Genomic DNA, 18,292 nt, shown 5'->3' with positions numbered 1-18,292 from the left:
GTTTTGCCGGGGAGTGAGCGCGAGTTTCAAAGGTCCTACTAGGTGATTTTTCGACCTCGGAGCTGAGCGGCCTCCGAAGCTAACGGGGACCCACTCACCTTCCCACGCACGCCCCCCTAGATGCCTAGCACCAGTGCAAGTCCGGGGGAAAAGCGAAGTGGGAAGGACTTTGCGGCCCCGGGACCCGCCGACCGCTGGTTCCCGGCCCTCTGGGAGCGTGAGCTCGCACGTGAGGGCAAGGAGCCACGGGCAGCGGTCTCAGCGCTGTGGCGAATAAAGTGGGCTGCAAAGGGATGTGCGGAAGTAGCATTTCTGCTGAGGCCGGACGATAAGAAGGGATCCGGGGGAAGGTCGTTCGGTGGCCGCGGCGGGGACGCAAACATGTCCCTGAGCTCCAGGGGAGGGCGGGGAGGGTCAGGATCACCGGCAGCCACGTCCCAGGTGTGTGGCCTGGACTGAGCTCCCTCTCCCGTGTGTGTGGTCGCAGCGGTGCCCGCCGTGCAGCCAGCCTTTGTGGGCCGCCTCCGTTCCCGCGGCGCCGGGACCAAGGCAAGAGGCACCGGCCGCTACGGCCTCTGCTGCCCCCACACTCCCGGCCCCCGTCTGGCTTCGCTTCCCTTCGGAGTGCGTCACCCTTGCGTCTTCCAGGCCCTGGCCTCCACCGCGTCCCCTCGGCAACGCCTGGGGCGGGGACCCGCGGCGACCCCAGCAGCCAGGCCCGCGGGGGAAAGCGGGGACGCCCGGAGCGGGACCCGGCCCCGCCCTCCGCGCCATTGGCCGCTGGCGGCGTCTGTCACGCGTCCTCGGCACTTAAGGCCCGCCCCCCTAGTCCGGAAGTCGGCCGGACGTCGGCCGGAAGTCGGCGGGCAGAGCGGAAGCGGCGGGGTCCCGGTCCTCCCCGGTTGCGCCACGTCCGCTGAGGCGGTGGCTGGGCCGCTGGCGGGGCGGGGCCGGGGACGGGGCCGGGGGCGGGCGCCATGGCGGACTGGGCGCGGGGTGAGCGGCGGGTTGGGGTCGGGGGGCCGCGGCTGCTCCGCCCGGGGCCTCCGGCGGGCGGGCCCCTCGCGTGCCCCAGAGCCCCTGGTCTCCCCGGGAGGGGCGGCAGGAGCCGAGGGCGGGCGGCGGGACGCTGACAGCCCGCCTCGGCCTTCGTGCGCACCCGGGCCCGCCATCGGGGCGTCCGGCCCGCCGCACGTCCGCGCCCCGAGCCCGGGCGGTGGCCGACGGTCGGGGTCGCCCCGGGCCGCGCGGGGTGCGGGGGCCTCGGGCCTGCGCTGCTCAGCCTTGGCTGCCGGCCGACCTGCGGGGCCGCCGCGCCCGCGCCAGTGCTGCTCCGAGCGGCCCCGCCGGGTGACTGCCTCCCAGCGCGGGCCCACCCCCGGGCGCCGTCCTCCGCGGGCTGTCCGCGCTCGCGCCCCGGCCCCGGCCGCGGCCCCTGGCTTGTCCGCAGGACGGAGGGAGCCCCGGGGCAGCGCGGGGGCCGAGCAGGGGCCGCGGCCCCCCTCACCGGGGCCTCCGCGCCTGCGGTCCTAGGCTCAGACTGTCCCTTCTCGCAGCCCAGAGCCCCGCGGCCGTGGAGGAGATTCTAGACCGGGAGAACAAGCGGATGGCCGACAGCTTGGCCTCCAAGGTCACCAGGCTTAAGTCGGTCAGTGCGGTCCTCCCTGCGAGCGGGGACAGGAGGGCAGAGGCTGGGGAGGGTCCCGGGCTTCCTCGGGGCGCTGGTGTCTGAGGCCCGGGGAGGCCCGGCCTGATCCCGCCGGCGGGTGTTGGCGGGTCCGCTGGCCTCGCGGGCGGGACCCACCGAGTCTTTCTGGCCTGACCTTGCCCCCCGCCCCGCGTTCTGAGCAGCTGGCCCTGGACATCGACAGGGACGCAGAAGACCAGAACCGGTACCTGGACAGCATGGTAAGGGGCTCCGTCGGCGCGGGGCGCGGGCCGCTCGGGCAGGCCCTGGTGGCGCTGCGGCACCTGCGTGGCAGTCGTGGAGGCGCCGCCCTGTGTGACCTTGCTGGGATTCCTCCCTCAGGACTCGGATTTCACTAGCATGACAGGCCTGCTCACGGGGAGCGTGAAGCGCTTTTCCACCATGGCGAGGTCCGGGCGAGACAACCGGAAGCTTCTGTGTGGCATGGCCCTGGGCCTGATCGTGGTCTTCTTCATCCTCTCCTACCTTCTGTCAAGGGCAAGGACGTGAGCCACCAGAAGCCGACTTCTGTGGGTGCAGGGGCAACCAGGGTCTTCCCCCGCCTGGTGGCCTAGGCTCCTGAGGACCTACCTGCAAAATACTCCTTTGAAAGGGGGATCCCGGCCTGGGAGTTTTCTTGCTGTGTGCCTGGGAGTTGACGGCTGCCTGCGCCCAAGTGAGCTCCTGTTGGCTGGTCCCATGCAGTGCAGCTCCTTCCCTTGGGGACACCAAGCCCCAGCCCCTGTGCTACTCGGGGTGTGGAGGCCCTGGCAGAGCTGGGTGTGAATCCTCGACGTGGCCACCTGTGGCCAGCAGCCCTTCCTTGTCCCCTGGGGCTTCGACGTCTTGAGGCTTTGGGTAAGGTCACGTCCGATACGTGAGCAGCCTGGAGCTGACACAGGAAGGGGGTTCGGTTATGAACTTTGAGCACCATCTGCTCTGTTCAGAGGAGCAGCTACTCGGTAGGGCTGCTGAACATGGGCAGGTCTGCGCCAGGGGTTCCGCCCCGAGGTCACGTCTGCCCCCCAGACCCTCGGAGAAGGGCAGGGGGTTGTGGATGAAGAAGTGGACTTCAACCTTGGCCAGAGGCACTGGGCCCTGATCCTTCTGGATCCACAGTCTTGTATTCAGGAGCAGGAACTCAGGATCTACCTAACACCAAAGACGTATTTCTGGGAGACCAGAGATGGGAGCTCTAGAAGGGTTTCTGTCTGTGTGTTTGGGGTGGGGGTGCAGCACCTCTGTGGTCAAGACGAGAGGGCTCCCTAACAAGTTTTATAAGACCCAGGGGTCACCGGGCAGCTTCCCCTCCACCATGTGAGGCCTTTCAGCAGTGAGTATTCCCTGAATAAGGGGACTCTTCATCATTGCCTCATCCCTGGCCTCTCTTTGAGCCCTCACTGCCCGCTTGGCCAGCCCCATGTTCACACAAACCACAAAGTGCAGGCCCAGCTGGGCGTCCGCACCCTCGTATGTGCATGAAGACACATAAGAAATGATTTGCTAGCTGTGTCCTCCCCGGTTCCTTCCCCTATATTCCGATCCTCTGCCAGCCCAGTCGCTCCCCCTTCCTCCCAGAGGACAACTTGGTTTGCTGTCCGCCCATTCCCCCCCTCATCCCGTGGGTGATCACACGTGCGCCGACCACACATCAGCTCCGTTCTCTGGCCCTGGGCGCCTCCCCTTCAGCACTGCCGCTGCTCTGTGTTCTCCTTGCCTCCCTCCCCTCTCTTGCCCTTGTCCCTGCAGCAAGTTTGGCACGTGGTCATCATAGCTTCCTTATCTCCTGCACAGCAGCTATTGGGCTGCTCGGCCTCATCTTCTGAGTGCCCTTAGCCTCCAGATGCTAGTTGCTCATCCAGGGAGGTCAGCTGGCCTCCCTGCCTGTGGAGCTTTGCTGTGTCCCTGACTCGACGTTCCCTCTCGGGCCCTGTGGTCTTTCCTCCGCAGTCGCCACGTACACACCGTGGATCTGAGTTAGCTCTCTGGTGGTCTCCTGCTACGTCTTGTCTTGCCACCGGGACACGTCCGCTGGTCACCAAGGTTAATGGAGCCTGCAGTGTCCATCTGGCCACACGGCAGGTGCACCCGTGGCCTGCGTCCCCCCCCCCTCCCTGGGCCTGTGCTGCTGACCTCTCCCTGAGAACATGCCTCAGCTGTGAGAGACACACCAGACTACGGGGTCGATGTGGGCTGGTTTAGGTTTTGTGTTTCGGGTAGTCTTGACAAGTGCTTTCTGCTGTCCCCTCGAGACAGCCCACGGCTGCACACTGTCCTGCCTCCCCACCTCCACTCCACAGCTCTGTGTGGCCCTTCCAGCTATTTGGGGTCTGAGTTTCAGTTCATTTCTGATTCACCGTCTTGTTTCTCATTCTCGCATTGGGATGGATCCCAGGAAGGGGGCGTGGCAGCTCTGCTGCTGACCTGCCGGAGCTTTTGTCCTGCCTGAGACCACACCGTCCAGGTTTACACACGGTTTACTGACGGTCCCTGAGACCCCTAAAACGACAAGGACCGGGGGCTCAGCCCGTGCCAAGTGAGGACACACTGCCAGGCTCTATCTCATCATTCAAGGACAAGGCACTTAATACACATTTGGAATAAACAGCTTCGTGATGAAGTAAACAGTCTTGCTGTTCTCATTTTCTTGGGCGCTTGACCGTTTCATCTGGCGCTGATCCCGGACGGCAGGCTGGCCGTGGATACTGGTGGTCTGCGCCCCCGCTTCCCTCTGTCTCTGGTTCTGCTGTGTCCCTTCCTCGTGTGCCCCCCGCCCCCAACACACACAGGTGGGCGGTCACAGGCTTGCTACTGTGTCAGCCAGGTTTCTGTAATCACCCCCCAGGGGTAAATGAGTAAATGTGAGGTGCTCAGAATATAGCCTCACATGGTCCCAGGTCAGTGGCTGTACTGAGCTCCATATGGCTATGGCTGATGGGCTCATGGGGACAACAGTGGGGCCTCCCCTCCCCCCCTGCAGTCTGCACGGCACCCTCTCTCTGGAAATGAGGTGAGATCCACACTCCACTCCTCAAAGGCCTGGCCTCGGACTCCCTGCAGCCTCTAGGAACACCAGTCCTTGGCCTCACTTGGGAGGCCCTTTCCTGGCCCACATCCTCGAGCTCCCCGTGTTGCCTTTGTTGTGTGACAGATCACTTTAGATGTAGTCACAATTAAAGTAATTTACATTTTAGGATTAATGTGGTTGGAATTTGAGCACAGTGTGGGGACCGCGTCTGTCTAGAACTTTAGGCCTCGGCCGTCAGACCTGAGCCTTCGGCTGCTGTCACCTAAACCCATGCTCTTGAGCCTGCTGGTTGACGCCTGCGTGGCCTTGCTGAGTGTCATGCTCACACCACGGTGGCTGGTGCTGGAGTGAGCAGAGGAGGGGGCTGTCTAGCTGCACAGAGGAGCTGGTCCACCTGTATGCTGTATGGCCTGGTCTCAGAGGCCACGCAGTATCGCTTTCCCGAGGGTGGCCCCAGGTTCTCGTCCAGATTCCAGGGTGAGTCTCACGCAGGGAGATGACCATGTGGAAGGGGACGGATGCTGGCGTGACCGTCCCTGGAGTGTACAATGAAATGGGAAGTGCGGGACCCAGGGTGGAAATAGGAGGGTGGGCATGGCAGGGGATCCAGGGGTGCTGTGCCCTCCTCTCCACTTGGACCCCAGGCCGTGGAGGCCAGGATAGGACCCCGGGGGGCCTCTTTTTGGAAAAGCTTGATTGCGCTGCCAGGACAGACCTGTTACTGTGAAATCTGATTTATTAAATATCTGAGCACAGCAGGAAAGAAGATTAGCACATGCGAAAGCAGAGTAGAAAAAATAACCGGTCCCCATTGTCCAAGTGTGTCCCGCCCCGCAGCCCCGGCGGCCACAGCCCAGCCACGCAGGGGGTGCCGCGGCCTCCGGGGCCCACCCCGGCCTCTGCTGTTGCGGGAGCGGGACGTGCCAAGGCTCTGGGTGCCGGGCTCGGCCGGGGCTACTCCACGTCCACCACCAGGGGCGTCATGTAGTCGGAATGTTTGATGCCGAAGGTGACGACGGGGGCGCTTGGCTTGGTCATTGTCACCTGGGAGCGGGAGGCCGTGAGAAGAGCCTGCTCCCCTCCCGCCCCCGATGCACTGCCCTCCCTGGAGCCAGAGCCGCTGCCAGGAGCTTTGCTGTCGCTCCTGAGGCTGTGCCAGGGGGACCAGAGCGAGACCACGCTGCCAGGTTTGCACACAGGCTGGCGTGCACGAGCGCTCAGCCCACGAACACTCGCTGGTTTCTGGGGAGGCAGGCCTGCCACCAGGGGTGCTTGGCCCCTGGGACCCTCACAGGCCCTTCCCCACCACACCCACTCTGCATGGTGCCCCTACTCTGCCCTGCACCCCCACCTCCTCGGGGCCGTGTCACCCCCATCCCCACTCCCTCCCTACTGTACCCCCCACCCCTCTGGGCCCTGCTCTTCCTAGACCTTCTCAGGACTGTGGGCTCCTGGTCCTGGCTTGAGGGTCTTGTCCCCTGGGGGCTCCACCCGGGCTGCCATGGTGTACCGTGGAGCCTTGAGCTTCGTCACCTGCACATCCGTCTGGCGGTAGGCCGCAGGACCTGGGGTCTAGGAGGCGAAAGAGGCTCAGACAGCCTCAGCCGGCCAGGGCGTAGGACCCCAAAGGGTAGGGGGCCAGCACTGGGCCATGGGTGTCGAGCCTGGGTCACTGTGTGTCTGTGTCAGGGGTCCCCCTTTTGTCTCTAGACAGCAGTCACACTGTGGGGATGACCTCTGTGTGGGACATGGCCCTTCTATAGCAGCATCGCCGTGGCAGTGACACCCTAGTTTGCACCAGTCCCAGGCTTGTCCCTTTGGTGTGTGCTAGAGAGGCCCCTCTCCAGCTGGGACTCTGTCCTGTGGGACTTGATGGCCATGGGCTGGGCTGGTGAGCTCAGCAGTGCTATGATGGCACCTTGGGACTCTCCCCAGGCTCCTCAAGCTCCCGTGCACATGCCCACCTCAGGGCCTTTGCACCTGCAGCTGGAACCCCCCCTCCCCCAGGTAGCTCACAGCTTTTCTTTCTCTTTCCATATTACTAGGTGCCACCTTATCAAAGGCTGCCTCTTGTCCTCCCCACAGCACGCTGCAAATCCCTTCCGTGGTCAAGCCTTCTCAGCACTGTGGTCATGGTCATCTGTGCCCTTATCCATTGCCTTCTTCACCCTAGACTGTAACCTTGCTGGGGCGGGGGGCACAGATACCCAGAGGACGGACAGTTGATGGGCTTCAGTCTGGTGGGAGCAGGGTCTGGGGGAAGGGGCCCGAGGGCTACCTCTGGGGGCTGAGCAGTGCTGTGCCCTGGCAGGGGAGTGGGGGGGGGGCTTGCCTTGTGTAGGTCATCACTGAAGCTGCCCAGCTTGCTGCGACCCTTGATGGAGAAGGAGGGCTGGGAGGCCTTGCCGACAGTGTGGGGCCCCATTACCACAGGCAGCATGTAGGCAGCGGGGCCTGCGGGGAGCACAGGCCCTGAGTGTCTGGCTGGACAGAGTGCTGCCTCCAGGGCCTCAGATGGCTCCTTCCCCGGGGGCCTCCACTTCCAGGGGTGCAGCCACCAGGCCGCCCGGCCTACCCATCCTCCCCCACCACCCTGGCTGGGACCCCCAAGCGGTCGGATGTTGGCTGACAGGACGGTTGCACACCTGGGGTGCTGTCCACTCGGAAGGTCTTGGTGCGGGCGGAAATGGAGTGGCTGGGAGCGGAGTCAAACACGTGCTTGGTAGATTTCTCTGGAAAGTAGTCACCTGGCTCGGGAAAGGAGTGCAGGGAGTGCTGGGAGGGAAAGGACCTTGCGACGGGCTCCTGGCCCTGCCCGGGGAGGGGAACACCTCTAACACCGCAGGGCTCCCAGGTCCCAATACCTTGGTCAAGGGGTGTCCAGGGGCTGTGGGGGTTGGGAAGATAGATGCAGCTGTGGAGCAGGAGGTCGCAGGCTCTGATGTGGGCCTCGTGAGGAAAATGAGGGGCTAGGAGGCCCAGGATGCCTGTATCCCTCCCACCTCACCCCAGCAGGACACACTGTGCTCGTCAACAGGGCTGGGCGGGGCTGCAGGCAGATTGGAGTTACTTACCGGGACCAGGGGTCATGATGGTCTTGGTGCAATAACGCCCCAGGATGGAGTAGGCGGGGCCGAGGTCCTTGCCCGTCCTCAGTATCTTGGGGTTCACACTGTAGCGAGGCCCTGGGGAGCAATTCTCTGCCAGGAGCATGGGGGCCCCACGGAAACTATAGGCTGGTGCACGGAGCTTGGTGGGAGTGTGCTTCATAAAGCCTGTGGGACAGGGTCTCTGAGCGACCTGGAGCCAGACACCATCCTCCAACCCCCAATGGCCCCACAGGGGTTCGAGGGCTGGGAGTCAGGGGTGAGCCCCCAGGCCCACCCCACACACCCATCTCTCAGGTCCCCACACACTGTCTAAACTCTCCCCAGGCCTGTCCCAGATCCCCCCAAACCTTCCCCAGACCCATCCCAGACCCCCAGGGCCACCCCACGTCCCCCTCGACCCTCCTCAGTGTCCCAGCCTCCCACCCCCAGACCGTCCCCAGACCCTTCCCAGGCCCACCCGAGCCCCGGCTTCTGCCCCCAAGATCCCAGGTGCTTACCCGTGGTGGGTGGAATCAGGTATTTGGGTCCTGGGCTGCTGTAGAGGGCCATAATGGGCCCCCGGGGGCGATGGGGCCTCCAGGTGCCCACCCATACTTCCTCCGCCATGGCTGGCTCTGTCCATGGACGGGAGGGTGACCAGGTGGCGGGAAGACCCAACTCGCACCCCCCCACTTTGTCTGCAGTGATGGGCAGGACCTCAGGCCACAGCCTCCTCAGTGAGGTCTTGACCTGGGGCCCAGACTTTCAGAACATCTGCCCGGAGTAGTGGGCTTGCTCTGCCCTCACCAACCCCCAGGAGGAGGAGCGCCAGCCCCTTGCTGTGCACAAGCCCAGAAGCCTTCTCAGCACTGTGGTCACTCTCCCAGCCCTCACCAAACACCCCTCCCTGGCTCTCAGGGGGCTCTGGGCAGGTACCTCCCACTCAGAGGACCCCGGCCACTGCTGGGCAAGGGGCAGCGGGCACAAGTGGGAAATGTCTGGCTGAGACTGTGCCATGGTCGGGGGGGCAGGCTGCCCCAGGGGGACCCTCACCTCTCTGGTGCAGGAGCTGCGCTCAGAGCAACCTACGGACCAAACCTCCTCAGAGGTGGTCCCGTCGAGCTGGCCTCAGTGCCAGGGGGTTCTCGAAAAAGGGGCATGGAGAGGAAGGCTCCTTCCTCTCTCTCCTCTTTCCAGGGGGCTTGGAGAATTGGGGAGGGGTCCTAGCCTCCAAGCTCTAGAATGTGGCTCTGTGGGCAGCAGGTTCTAGATCACTATCTGTGTGCTGGAGACAATGGCCTCTGCCCGGAACCCCTCCTCACCAGGCTTTGGGACTTTGCTCTGCTCCCCATTGCGATAGGTGGGGCAGAGGCTCTGAGGGCTGGAGAAGGGACAGCAAGGTTCTGAGCTGGACGAGGAAGCCATGGGGCCCAGACCTGGAGTGGTGGGGAGTGAAGCTGCGAGGGACAGAGATGGACCTAGGCAGCCCCGCCTCCAGGGAAGGTCACTCACCTGGGGGAGCTGAGGCTCCGGTAGTTGGGACCCTGGGATCCAAGGTGAGGGTAGGATTGGCGCTGGCTGGGGAGTTGCGGTGGGCGGCTGCTGCCTCCTGTGGAACCTTTCTCAGACCCTGCTCTTCCTCCCTTGCCACTGCTGGCCATGCCCACCCCTGGGGGCATGAGTGTCCTCAAGAGCAAGTGCGCTTTCTTCTTGACTCTGTCAAGGTTCCTCTTGGGGCTACGGAGCAGGTCAGCATTACTTCCAGGTAGACTCTTGGGTACCTTTGGGGAGATGGCTTCCAACCCCTGGCCCTGTGCCACGTGCATATCGTGTATGTTTATCACCTTGGAAGGACAGCCTTCAGACAGAGCGCCCAGCCCACCCTCCCAGTCCTGGCCGGGTCCTCCCCCGGGGGCTTTGCCCGTCCCTGCACTGAGGCACTGCTCTGCTTCCCCCAGTGTCTCCGCAGACCTTCCTGGGTCTACCCACCCGCCTGTCTGTCTGTCTTGCTCTATCTTCACGGGGGTCTGGCGGGTCTGCCCTCTGTGTGGGGCTACTTCTACGTGCAGGCTCTGTGGATGGGACCCTGTGCATGCAAGTGAGCCCTGAGTGTGCGGAGAGACAGGAGCCAGAGCCTGATCTGCAGGAGGCTTTATTGACTGAATAGTTTTCGGATAAGTTCACGCACAGGAAAGTGGTGATGGGGTGGCGTGGCTGTGGCTGATTGTGTAGCTGGTCCTGTGGCCGCCTGGAGCCATGACTGGGGTTTGTTAGGCTTCATCTTCACTGCCCAGCACTTGCACCTGGAAGGCAGATAGGTGTAGGCCAAGGGGGCTGGGGGTCCCATCGCTGGTGATCAATAACTAGAAAGCCCCATCTCCATTGGGCAGATAGGCCCAGGCCAGCCCCTGGGGAATAGTAGGCTCTGGCAGTTTTTGGCCAGTCCCCCCCAGCAGCTGGGGAAGGGGTGTGTGCGCCTGTGTGGATGTGTGCGTGTTCTTGTACACAGATGTTTCTGCGCATGTATGTGCATGTAGGGGAGGCTGGGGGTGATTGTGGGGAGCGAGGTCTGGGATGTCCACTTCTGACAGTGCCGGGTCAGGGTATCTGTAGGGGTGGTGGGCTACATTGGGGGCATAATTGGGAGCCATGGCATTTGGTGGAAGGCCAGTAGGGCAGGAATTGGGTTACCCTCCCCCACCCCGGCCGCAGCCCTGGTACCAGTAGCTTGACCAGCTCCGCCTTGTGCATGGGCTGTAGGCCGTCTATGCAGGACTTGAGCTCAGTCAGCGCCGCTTTGGCATCTGCATTGACGTCGTACTTGCCCAGGGGCCCCTCGTACAGCTCCTCTGGGGACCCCACCAGCAGCGTTTGCAGGAAGTCCATGAAAAACTCACTGCTGTCCTCGTCAGAGGCCAGCCCTATGGGGGCGGGGGCGGGATGACACCAGGACAGCAGGATTGCCTCCTAGCCCGTCACTCCAGACCTCCCAGCACTCCAGCCCCCCGCAATGACCACCTGCCTCCTCCCCCAACTCTACACGCCCACAGACCCCTCCTGTCACTCCTGACCTCATCTGCCTCACTCCACCCTCGGTTCCCCCAGCGTCACGAGGGAAGCCTCGGCTGGAGTCTTCCCACATGAGGTCGGCTGACCCACAGCTTGGAGGGTTGGGGTCTGACTGGGATGGCTTGGTGACATCGGGCTTGGTGACGCTAGGGCTGGGGCAGAGGCTGGCGCTGGGCTGGGTGGGGGTGGGGCTTTGTGGGGAGTGCGGTCGGTGGGGGTGTCAGGGTCGGTGCCCACACCTGCGTTCTCTGACGGAGGCCGGTCGGGGACCTGGCATGGCAAGGCTGCTGCCCATCGCTGTGAAGGGCCTAGTGCCTAGGTTTGCAGCTGCCCAGGTCCCCATCCACCCCCCACACAGGGCCCCTGGGTGCTGGGAGCACTCAGACTCACCGCAGGAGCAGAGCAAGGAGAGGGCCACCAGCAGGAGGGTGCTGCTTCCCTTCATGGCAGACAGCAGAGGTCTCTCAGGAGCTGCCTCTGCCGGCTTTATGCCTCACAGGTGGCATCTGGCCTGGGGGTGGCCCCAACCTGCCTGTCAAGACTTTGGCAGTGAGCGTGAAGGTTGGGCAGCTGGGGGTGTGTCCTCACCCTGGGATCACATGGGTGTCGAGCAGCAGCAGGCTTGGGCGCCGTGTGAGGGGTGGTGTGCATGTGGTTTGGGGTTGAGGTGACGTGGGAGAGGGTGAGATGTGGGGTCGGTGGGGCCAGAACACCACAGGGCTCTGGCCAGGCCTGGTTTGTGATTGAGAGTGGTAGTCTCTGGGGTTGGGCTCAGGCCTTTCTCTTGAGTGTGTGGGGGATCCCCCCCCACTCTGTTCAACACGCCTGAGGCTCTCCACTAGGTCAGGGGTAGGGGCTCCCCGGTCCTGTGGATCTGGGTAGTGAGAGGTGGGCCCAGGGCTGCAGGAGGCCCCAGTGGACATTAGGGTCCAGGGGGTGGAGGTGGGCCTCAGAGAGACTGAGGTGCCCCCCACCCCGAGGCCTGGTGGGATTATCCCACCACCACAGGAAGCGAGGAGGGGCCACAGTCTGAGACACAGCTTCCCACCCCGGCAAGGTCAGCCCTGGGAAGTCTAGGTGGTGGCGCAGATGTTAGCACAGAGCCGGGGAGGGGGGTTGAGACACCTGCTTGTGTCCCCAGGTGACCTGCCCAGGAGCAGCCAGTCCTGTCCCCTGCTGCCATCTGGTGGCCAGAGGTGTCCTCAGGGTGCTCCTGGGGATGCAGAGCTTCAGCCCTTGACCAGCATTGGGGCAGGTCTCTGTCTTCCCCAAACCACTCTGGCTTGATTACTATGGTGCCTTTGTCACCCTCTGTCACCCTGTTCCTCACCCGCCTCTGCTGGGGAGTCTTTGCCAAGCCGACCCGTGTCCTGAGCGCTCCCGACACAGCTTCTCCCAGCTCAGGTGCCTGCTGACAAGTATCCTGCGGGAAGAGCCAGGCTCCTCTATCCCACCATACACGGAACTCGCGGGGGAAGGACAGATGCCGCGTGCGGGGATCACCTGTAACGGGACAGTGTGGCTGTGTCCGTGGGACTAGCTAAGGCCCCTGGAGCCGCTGTCCCCAGAGAGCCCAGGGATGGTGGATTCTGGGACGGCTGTGGGCGCCACCTGCGCTCCGAGGCCCATCACCCTCTGCATTTAATTAGATTATTGAAGTGTGTTTGGCACAAAGTGTCACGTTAGCTTCCGGATTGGAACTCAGGGCGGTGCGCTTGTGTCCCCAGGCTGTTGCCTGGGCTGTGCCCGCCACCGCCCTTTATTCACTGGTCTCTGCTGCCTGCTGCATCCCCGGGGCAGATGCAGAGCAGCCTGGACTCCAGCGCGGCCCAGAGGCAGGGTCCCTGGGGCCAGAGCCTGGCTAGCTGTCCTGACTCCCCCAGGGGATTCCGACAGTCGGGCCGGCCCAGGGGAGACAGCCTGCCCAGCGGTCCCTTGTCTTCGCTATCTTCCGCCCACGTCTCCAGAGTGTGGTCGCTGCTGGAGGTGGACTGGGCGCCCCTTGGCTGCGCTGGGGCTGGGGCTTCTCTTCTTCTCCAGACTCCGGCCCCGGAAGCGCAAGCTGGCAGCCGTGGCGGTGCAGCCTTCCCGGGGGCACTGGCCCGCGACAGCCACTCCAACCCCCATCCCGGCCAGCGACTCAGTCCTCCTCCTCCTGGGACCCTGCTGACTGGTCGTGGTGACTTTGCTGGCGCGGACCTAATCCACCGAGCTCTCACCCCTGCCCTGGCCACCTCGCCGTCCCCTCCTCCGGGCCGCACTGAGGGCCACTTCCCGGTCCCCGCAGCACCCATGGCTCTGCTGCCCGGCGGGTGTTCGAGGAGCACCCGGCTGACCTTCACAGTCCCCACGCGCTTCCGGGCCCCGCTTTAGGGCACCGTCATGACAACGCGCCCCTCCCCTGCCGTCGCTTCCTGCCCCAGGTGGGCGACCCCACCAGTCTCCTTGCACCTGCCCCCTCAGCCCACCTCACATGCAGAACTCGCCTTGGGTGGGTCCTCACTGCTGCCCGTGGCTTCCAGGCCTCCAGGGTGGGCGTCCTCACATCCTTTGAGGTGGTCACTAGTCACCGCCACGCTCACCTTACCTTCTGGGCCTTAGCTCTCGTTTCACCGAGAAACTGAAGAAATCAGAAGAAAAACTATACACGGTCACAACACTAATCCACAAGCGTGCCCGCCTTCACAGGCATGTATTCGTGTGTCCTCGTGTTCTGTGAGAGGACCTGTCTTCCAGCACACCAAGGGCAATGCTGCTCCTGCCGCTTCTCCCCGAGGGAAGCCTCTTTCTGCAACATTAGGCTTGTATTTCTAGTGCATCATCCCTATCAGTGTGCATTTGTGCTGTAACATCACCTGACTTCAAGCAAAATGCAGCAAAACACAAACGCCCCCTGGACACTGGTGATGCCCCCCCCTCCCTTGGCTCTTCAGACTCTCACCACACTGCTGCAGATCCTGCTCAGTGCTCTGGGAGGATCCTGGCCTTCTGTTTGTTTGTTTTAAGGATTTTATTTATTCGTGAGAGACACAGAGAGAGGCAGAGACACAGGCAGAGGGAGAAGCAGGCTCCTCACCAGGAGCGCGATGTGGGACTCGATCCCAGGAGCCCAGGGTCACGCCCTGAGCTGAAGGCAGATGCTCAACTGCTGAGCCCCCCAGGCATCCCTGGCTTTCTGTTTTCTGATTGCGTTTATTTAACGATGAGAGGCAGCTATGTTCAGCATTTGTTGACTTTATAGGGATGGATCTTTATTTGATCCATCCCTATAAATTATATTCAAAACTTTCTACCAAAAAACCCGACATTCTATTCATTCCTAAGGTGTTTGGTTACAATTTTCACAGATGTGCAGATACTAAGATAATCTTTGTTAATTATGGAATTCATTATCACAATCTCGTGATGTTACTGAGCTGGGGCCACCATGGCTCACAGAAACCCTAGGTGCTCATCTGCAGTAAAACATTCTCAGCTGGACTCCTCCCCTTGAGAATTGTCCTGTTTAAAAATCCATCAGCATTTGCTTATGACATGAGGAGCTTCTGTAGGATACACAATAAAGAGGATAATCTGAAATCTTTTACATCGTTTGTTATGCGAGCCACAATTTTACCGCCTCCCTGAGCACACTGCTTGGGTCGGCTGACATTTTTCAGGAGAGGCATGGTCATTAGGGAAAGCAATCCGTTGCCTGAGGTCCTGGTGCTAGCCGGTCACTCTAGGAGGCTGCTCCACAGCCGCCTTCTCATTGCAGCTAGGCCATCAGGACACAACACACAGTCGGTCTCCAAACTACACCAGTTGGCAACGTAGCTGTGTGTGGTTTCATATATGGTTTAGACTCACAATTTTGTCAGCAATGAAGCAAAAAACAAATTTCTCATTTTGCATCATCAGTGTATTCAGATCACGCATATCCATGTCATTTGTAACTGGATTCATCAGGTTATGATGAAAAATATTCTGGTAGTTTGATTTGTTCTGAATTGGACTTTTGTTTCATTAACCAGCTCCTTGCTACGTCGAGCAGCAGTGTCTTTGGAAAGTTGTGCCAAAGCTCTTTCTGTGGCATAGACAAACACAGTATTTTCAAAGAGCGACTTCGGTGCTTCATGCCTGTGACACAGCCTCCTGTGAACGCATCGGCTGTTGTGTATACTTGTTGGGTCTTTGCAACCCAAGTACCACTTTGTCAAAAGCCTGCAAAGTATTTAAGTGCATGTATGTGAAATATTGAAAACCTGGTTCTGTCAGCTTGTAAGCTTAATACCACTTCTTTGAAGCAATTTGGTTTTGCGCTCAGGTTTGATACGTAAATGCCCCTCGAGTTCTGATAGTCCCAATGCTTCATCAGCTAGTCTATCACTGCAAATAGCACACAGAAGTTTTAGCCTCTCACCATTAACTAAAATGGAACCAAATAAACCAAAACTGTTCTTCCGAGTTCAAAGAACATAAACTCTGTCCTTGTCATCATGGTATTTACTGATAAATGCCCCTTTCAGAAAAGCAGTGCCTCTTCTTAACAATGGAAGTCTCAGTGAAGAGTGCTTTCCTAAGTCAGCGTTAAACTATGAATTAAAAAACAGATTAGGTTAGGGGTTAGGGTTAGAGTTAGAGTTTGTGTTTATGGTGATGCTAAATGTATGGTTTGGCTTTGGTTTTCATTCAAAATCTTCCTGCTCTAGTGCCTCTCTGGTCTTCCAAATGGCAGGATTTCCTTCTGTGTTGCTGACTGAGTCTTCCGGTGTCGCTCAGGTGTCCCAAATCCCTTGTTTTCCAGACTTTGGGTTTCGGCCAGGGTAGTGCCAGAGCCATGACTAGGGTTAGGATTAGGGCCCAGGAGCTTGGTGGGTGTAGTCTGCTGGGAGTGTGGAGACCTCCCCCAGAGGGCTGATTTGCAGGGAGGGTTTGGGTGAGGGTCCAGCTCAGGGTTGGTGTTTCAGGGGTGTGCTGAATGTGTGGGTTAGGGTTAGGATCCGGGTGCGGCATGGAGGAGGGCCTGGGGCGACAGAGTCTGGGGCCAGTGGAATCGGGGGGCCTGGGCGCCAAGGTGGAGAGGCTGGGGGGTGCACAGTGTGGTGTGGAGGGACCGGACATGCACCGGGTATGAGGACCCAGGGTGGAGAGGTGCAGGCACTGGGGGCGGGGGTGGGGACTGCAGCTTGGGTTGGTGGGCGTGGAGACTCACAGCCTCTGTGCTCCTAGAACTGGGGGGTCCAGGTCAGAGTGGGCAAGGGGGACAAGCCGGTGACCTATGAGGAGACGCACGCACTGCACTTCATCGTCCACCGCAAGGGCTGGCTGTGGCTGCAACAGGTGAGGGGCCGGTGCAGTGGGTGGGAGGCCCTGGCCCCACGAGTCACGGCCGTCACACAAACACGAGATAAACACGTGCGAGAGGCTTGATCCAACTCCTACTTATTCAGAGATTTTATTCTCAGCTTTCATATTTGTGAATCACTGTGGGCCGCCGAGCAGCCACCCCGCACACACCTTTCCCGCGAGGGCGCTACCTTCTTGTTTCGGCTCTTGCTGTGAACAAGTGTTCTTTTCTAGTTCGATTAGTGCCCCATGTTTACAGTTTTGTGCTTTTTGTCAGTGATTCCACTGCCTTAAAATACCCTTAATGCTGAAGTGTGAAGCACGGGAAGGGTGTGGGGTACACACGGAGAAAATACGCAAGGTAGGTAGGCTTCCTTCAGGCAGGAGTTATGGTGTTGACAGAGTTCAGTGTTAATCTGTCATGTGTATTACACAAGGGTCGTTAAGCAGAAACACACATGAAGCAAGGTTATATTTTGAGGTGTTGACCAAACTATCATAACTCTGTGTTTCCCCTAGAAGCGATGGTTCAGTTCCCTAAGCCATTGTTCATGGTGACTTTAGAGAACTGGGAACTAATGAAAATCACCTGTGTTCTGTTCCATATGAGACTTCTCAACCTGGATGTTCCACAATCCATCTGTCTGGAGAACTTAAAGTTCAGATTCCTGAACTATCCTTTTCAGGTTCTGGTTCTATAAGGTCTGGGGATGGGTGTGGAGGTGTAGGAGTTTCAGGATCTACACTGAGAATCCGCTGGTGGGGGTCATGGCCCTGGATGGTGAGAGAGCACATGTCCCTAGTCTCAGAAGCAGCTGGTGGCCTCCTCTCTGTGGGCCCAGGGATGGCCACAGCTTCTGTAAGTGGTGCAGAAAGAATATCCTCTAGACAGGAAAGGATCCTCTGAATTTTGTGCCTGCTAAGGCCTCAGTCTTCCATTTTGTAAAACGAGGATAACCGATAATACCTACCTCACAGGATTTGTTTGGGAATGTAATGAAATAGTGTACTTTGAACTATTTTCAAAGTGTTATTTTTTATTACACTTGTAGAAAAAAAGAGAAGAAGCCAGGGTGAAGGTGGAATTTAGTGCACAGTGCACTTGGATATTAGCTCTGGAGTTTCCGCTGACTCTTCGAGGTGCCCTGTTCCTTTCAGGGAACCTGGGTGGTGAGGACCATGCAGCAGAGCCAACAGCGGAGGATGTTTTCCTTTGGAAGTTCATGCTGGGCACCTTCCCAGGGTGTCCGTTGACCAACCGATCCTAAAGCACATCTGGGCCCTGGTCCTGAGGCAGCTGCCTGCACACAAGTTCTCCTTCCCGGTGGGCTACATTGAGACTCCGCTGTCCCACTGTTACAGGTGTCCTGTCCACCTGCACCTCCAAACTGTGTCCTCCGCAGTTGTGTATAAGTACATTTAAGACAATTACCTTGAGGATCCCTGGGTGGCTCAGCGGTTTAGCGCTGCCTTTGGCCCATGGCATGATCCTGGAGAGTTGGGATCAAGTCCCACGTCTGGCTCCCTGCATGGAGCCTGCTTCTCCCTCTGCCTGTGTCTCTGCCTCTCTCTGTGTCTCTCATGAACAAATAAATAAAATCTTAAAAAAAAAAAAAAAAGACAATCACCTTTTTCTACCAGGCTCTAGCCTACAAAGGACAGAAATGTCTGCGAGAGGAGTGAAGTAGAAATGGGGAAATGTATCCCCTCAGGGGATTGAGGATTCCTTTTCAAAGCTGCTGTTGAATAACTAGACCTTCCGCTTTGTCTTGCCTCTTGGTTTGTCTTTCTTCTTTAGAGGAGAGAACTACAATTGGGTTTCTTTGAGGATGCTCCAAGGCTCCCCAAGAGGCTGCCAGTTATTTGAGGTTTGGATAATAGCTGCAGTGCAATGAGTATCTGTCCCAGTCACTTTATCAGGAACTGTATTTGGAGTGCTTTGTTTTTCTCTCAAAGTGGAAAAATCCATTTTTGGTGATTATAAAGTAATCAGTGTTAATTTTTGACAATTTGAAACCGTATGGATATATATCAATTAGAATCATGAAAGTTTCTTGTAATTCTTCTACAGAGAGAACTACTGTGAACAGT

The 18,292-nt window shown here is 59.6% G+C and overlaps 4 protein-coding genes across 12 annotated transcripts; 2 read left to right on the top strand and 2 right to left on the bottom strand.

Annotated features, from left to right (window-relative positions):
- The first annotated feature begins 889 nt into the window (after positions 1 to 889).
- BET1L (Bet1 golgi vesicular membrane trafficking protein like) lies at positions 890 to 4,312 on the top strand. Its single transcript, XM_038562884.1, has 4 exons — positions 890 to 996; positions 1,557 to 1,648; positions 1,852 to 1,908; positions 2,030 to 4,312. Exons 1-4 carry the CDS (start codon positions 978 to 980, stop codon positions 2,195 to 2,197), a joined length of 336 nt encoding a protein of 111 aa, XP_038418812.1. The 5' UTR covers positions 890 to 977; the 3' UTR covers positions 2,198 to 4,312.
- A 1,165-nt stretch (positions 4,313 to 5,477) lies between these two features.
- Positions 5,478 to 9,043, bottom strand: ODF3 (outer dense fiber of sperm tails 3). Its single transcript, XM_038562874.1, has 7 exons — positions 8,858 to 9,043; positions 8,323 to 8,439; positions 7,790 to 7,990; positions 7,361 to 7,462; positions 7,048 to 7,169; positions 6,147 to 6,287; positions 5,478 to 5,759 (listed from the first exon to the last, which is right to left on the bottom strand). The coding sequence occupies exons 2-7, from the start codon at positions 8,429 to 8,431 to the stop codon at positions 5,670 to 5,672; spliced, it is 765 nt and encodes a 254-aa protein (XP_038418802.1). The 5' UTR covers positions 8,432 to 8,439; positions 8,858 to 9,043; the 3' UTR covers positions 5,478 to 5,669.
- On the top strand, positions 8,705 to 17,760 carry LOC111090922 (28S ribosomal protein S24, mitochondrial-like). 9 transcript variants are annotated; one of them, XM_038562881.1, is made up of 3 exons: positions 8,719 to 9,360; positions 16,085 to 16,195; positions 17,254 to 17,760. In XM_038562881.1, exons 1-3 carry the CDS (start codon positions 9,277 to 9,279, stop codon positions 17,467 to 17,469), a joined length of 411 nt encoding a protein of 136 aa, XP_038418809.1. In that variant the 5' UTR covers positions 8,719 to 9,276; the 3' UTR covers positions 17,470 to 17,760. The 9 variants fall into 9 exon arrangements, 8 of the variants coding, with proteins under 8 accessions (XP_038418809.1, XP_038418806.1, XP_038418807.1 ...); XM_038562882.1 differs by having other exon boundaries at positions 8,978 to 9,360; positions 17,360 to 17,760; XR_005373265.1 differs by lacking the exon at positions 16,085 to 16,195 and having other exon boundaries at positions 8,705 to 9,360; positions 17,360 to 17,760.
- On the bottom strand, positions 9,940 to 11,435 carry SCGB1C1 (secretoglobin family 1C member 1). Its single transcript, XM_038562883.1, has 3 exons — positions 11,264 to 11,435; positions 10,526 to 10,725; positions 9,940 to 10,107 (listed from the first exon to the last, which is right to left on the bottom strand). The coding sequence occupies exons 1-3, from the start codon at positions 11,316 to 11,318 to the stop codon at positions 10,075 to 10,077; spliced, it is 288 nt and encodes a 95-aa protein (XP_038418811.1). The 5' UTR covers positions 11,319 to 11,435; the 3' UTR covers positions 9,940 to 10,074.
- Positions 17,761 to 18,292: the final 532 nt, after the last annotated feature.

The sequence above is a fragment of the Canis lupus genome, chromosome 18 (assembly GCF_011100685.1).
Source record: "Canis lupus familiaris isolate Mischka breed German Shepherd chromosome 18, alternate assembly UU_Cfam_GSD_1.0, whole genome shotgun sequence".
Lineage (NCBI taxonomy): Eukaryota > Metazoa > Chordata > Mammalia > Carnivora > Canidae > Canis > Canis lupus.
Note: the sequence above shows the minus strand (reverse complement) of the source record. Positions and strands in the feature narration are given on the sequence as shown.

Coding starts and splice junctions, on each gene's coding strand:
- LOC111090922 (XM_038562878.1), top strand. CDS start 12,674: ATGCAGAGCAGCCTGGACTCCAGCGCGGCCCAGAGGCAGGGTCCCTGG.
- BET1L (XM_038562884.1), top strand. Junction 1,649..1,851: donor AGGTCACCAGGCTTAAGTCG/GTCAGTGCGGTC, acceptor CGTTCTGAGCAG/CTGGCCCTGGACATCGACAG. Junction 1,909..2,029: donor ACCGGTACCTGGACAGCATG/GTAAGGGGCTCC, acceptor TTCCTCCCTCAG/GACTCGGATTTCACTAGCAT.
- SCGB1C1 (XM_038562883.1), bottom strand. CDS start 11,318: ATGAAGGGAAGCAGCACCCTCCTGCTGGTGGCCCTCTCCTTGCTCTGC. Junction 10,726..11,263: donor CTCCTTGCTCTGCTCCTGCG/GTGAGTCTGAGT, acceptor CCGCCCCCATAG/GGCTGGCCTCTGACGAGGAC. Junction 10,108..10,525: donor CGGAGCTGGTCAAGCTACTG/GTACCAGGGCTG, acceptor TCTGCCTTCCAG/GTGCAAGTGCTGGGCAGTGA.
- ODF3 (XM_038562874.1), bottom strand. CDS start 8,431: ATGGCGGAGGAAGTATGGGTGGGCACCTGGAGGCCCCATCGCCCCCGG. Junction 7,463..7,789: donor CATCATGACCCCTGGTCCCG/GTAAGTAACTCC, acceptor TTCCCGAGCCAG/GTGACTACTTTCCAGAGAAA. Junction 5,760..6,146: donor GAGCCCACAGTCCTGAGAAG/GTCTAGGAAGAG, acceptor TCCCGCTCCCAG/GTGACAATGACCAAGCCAAG.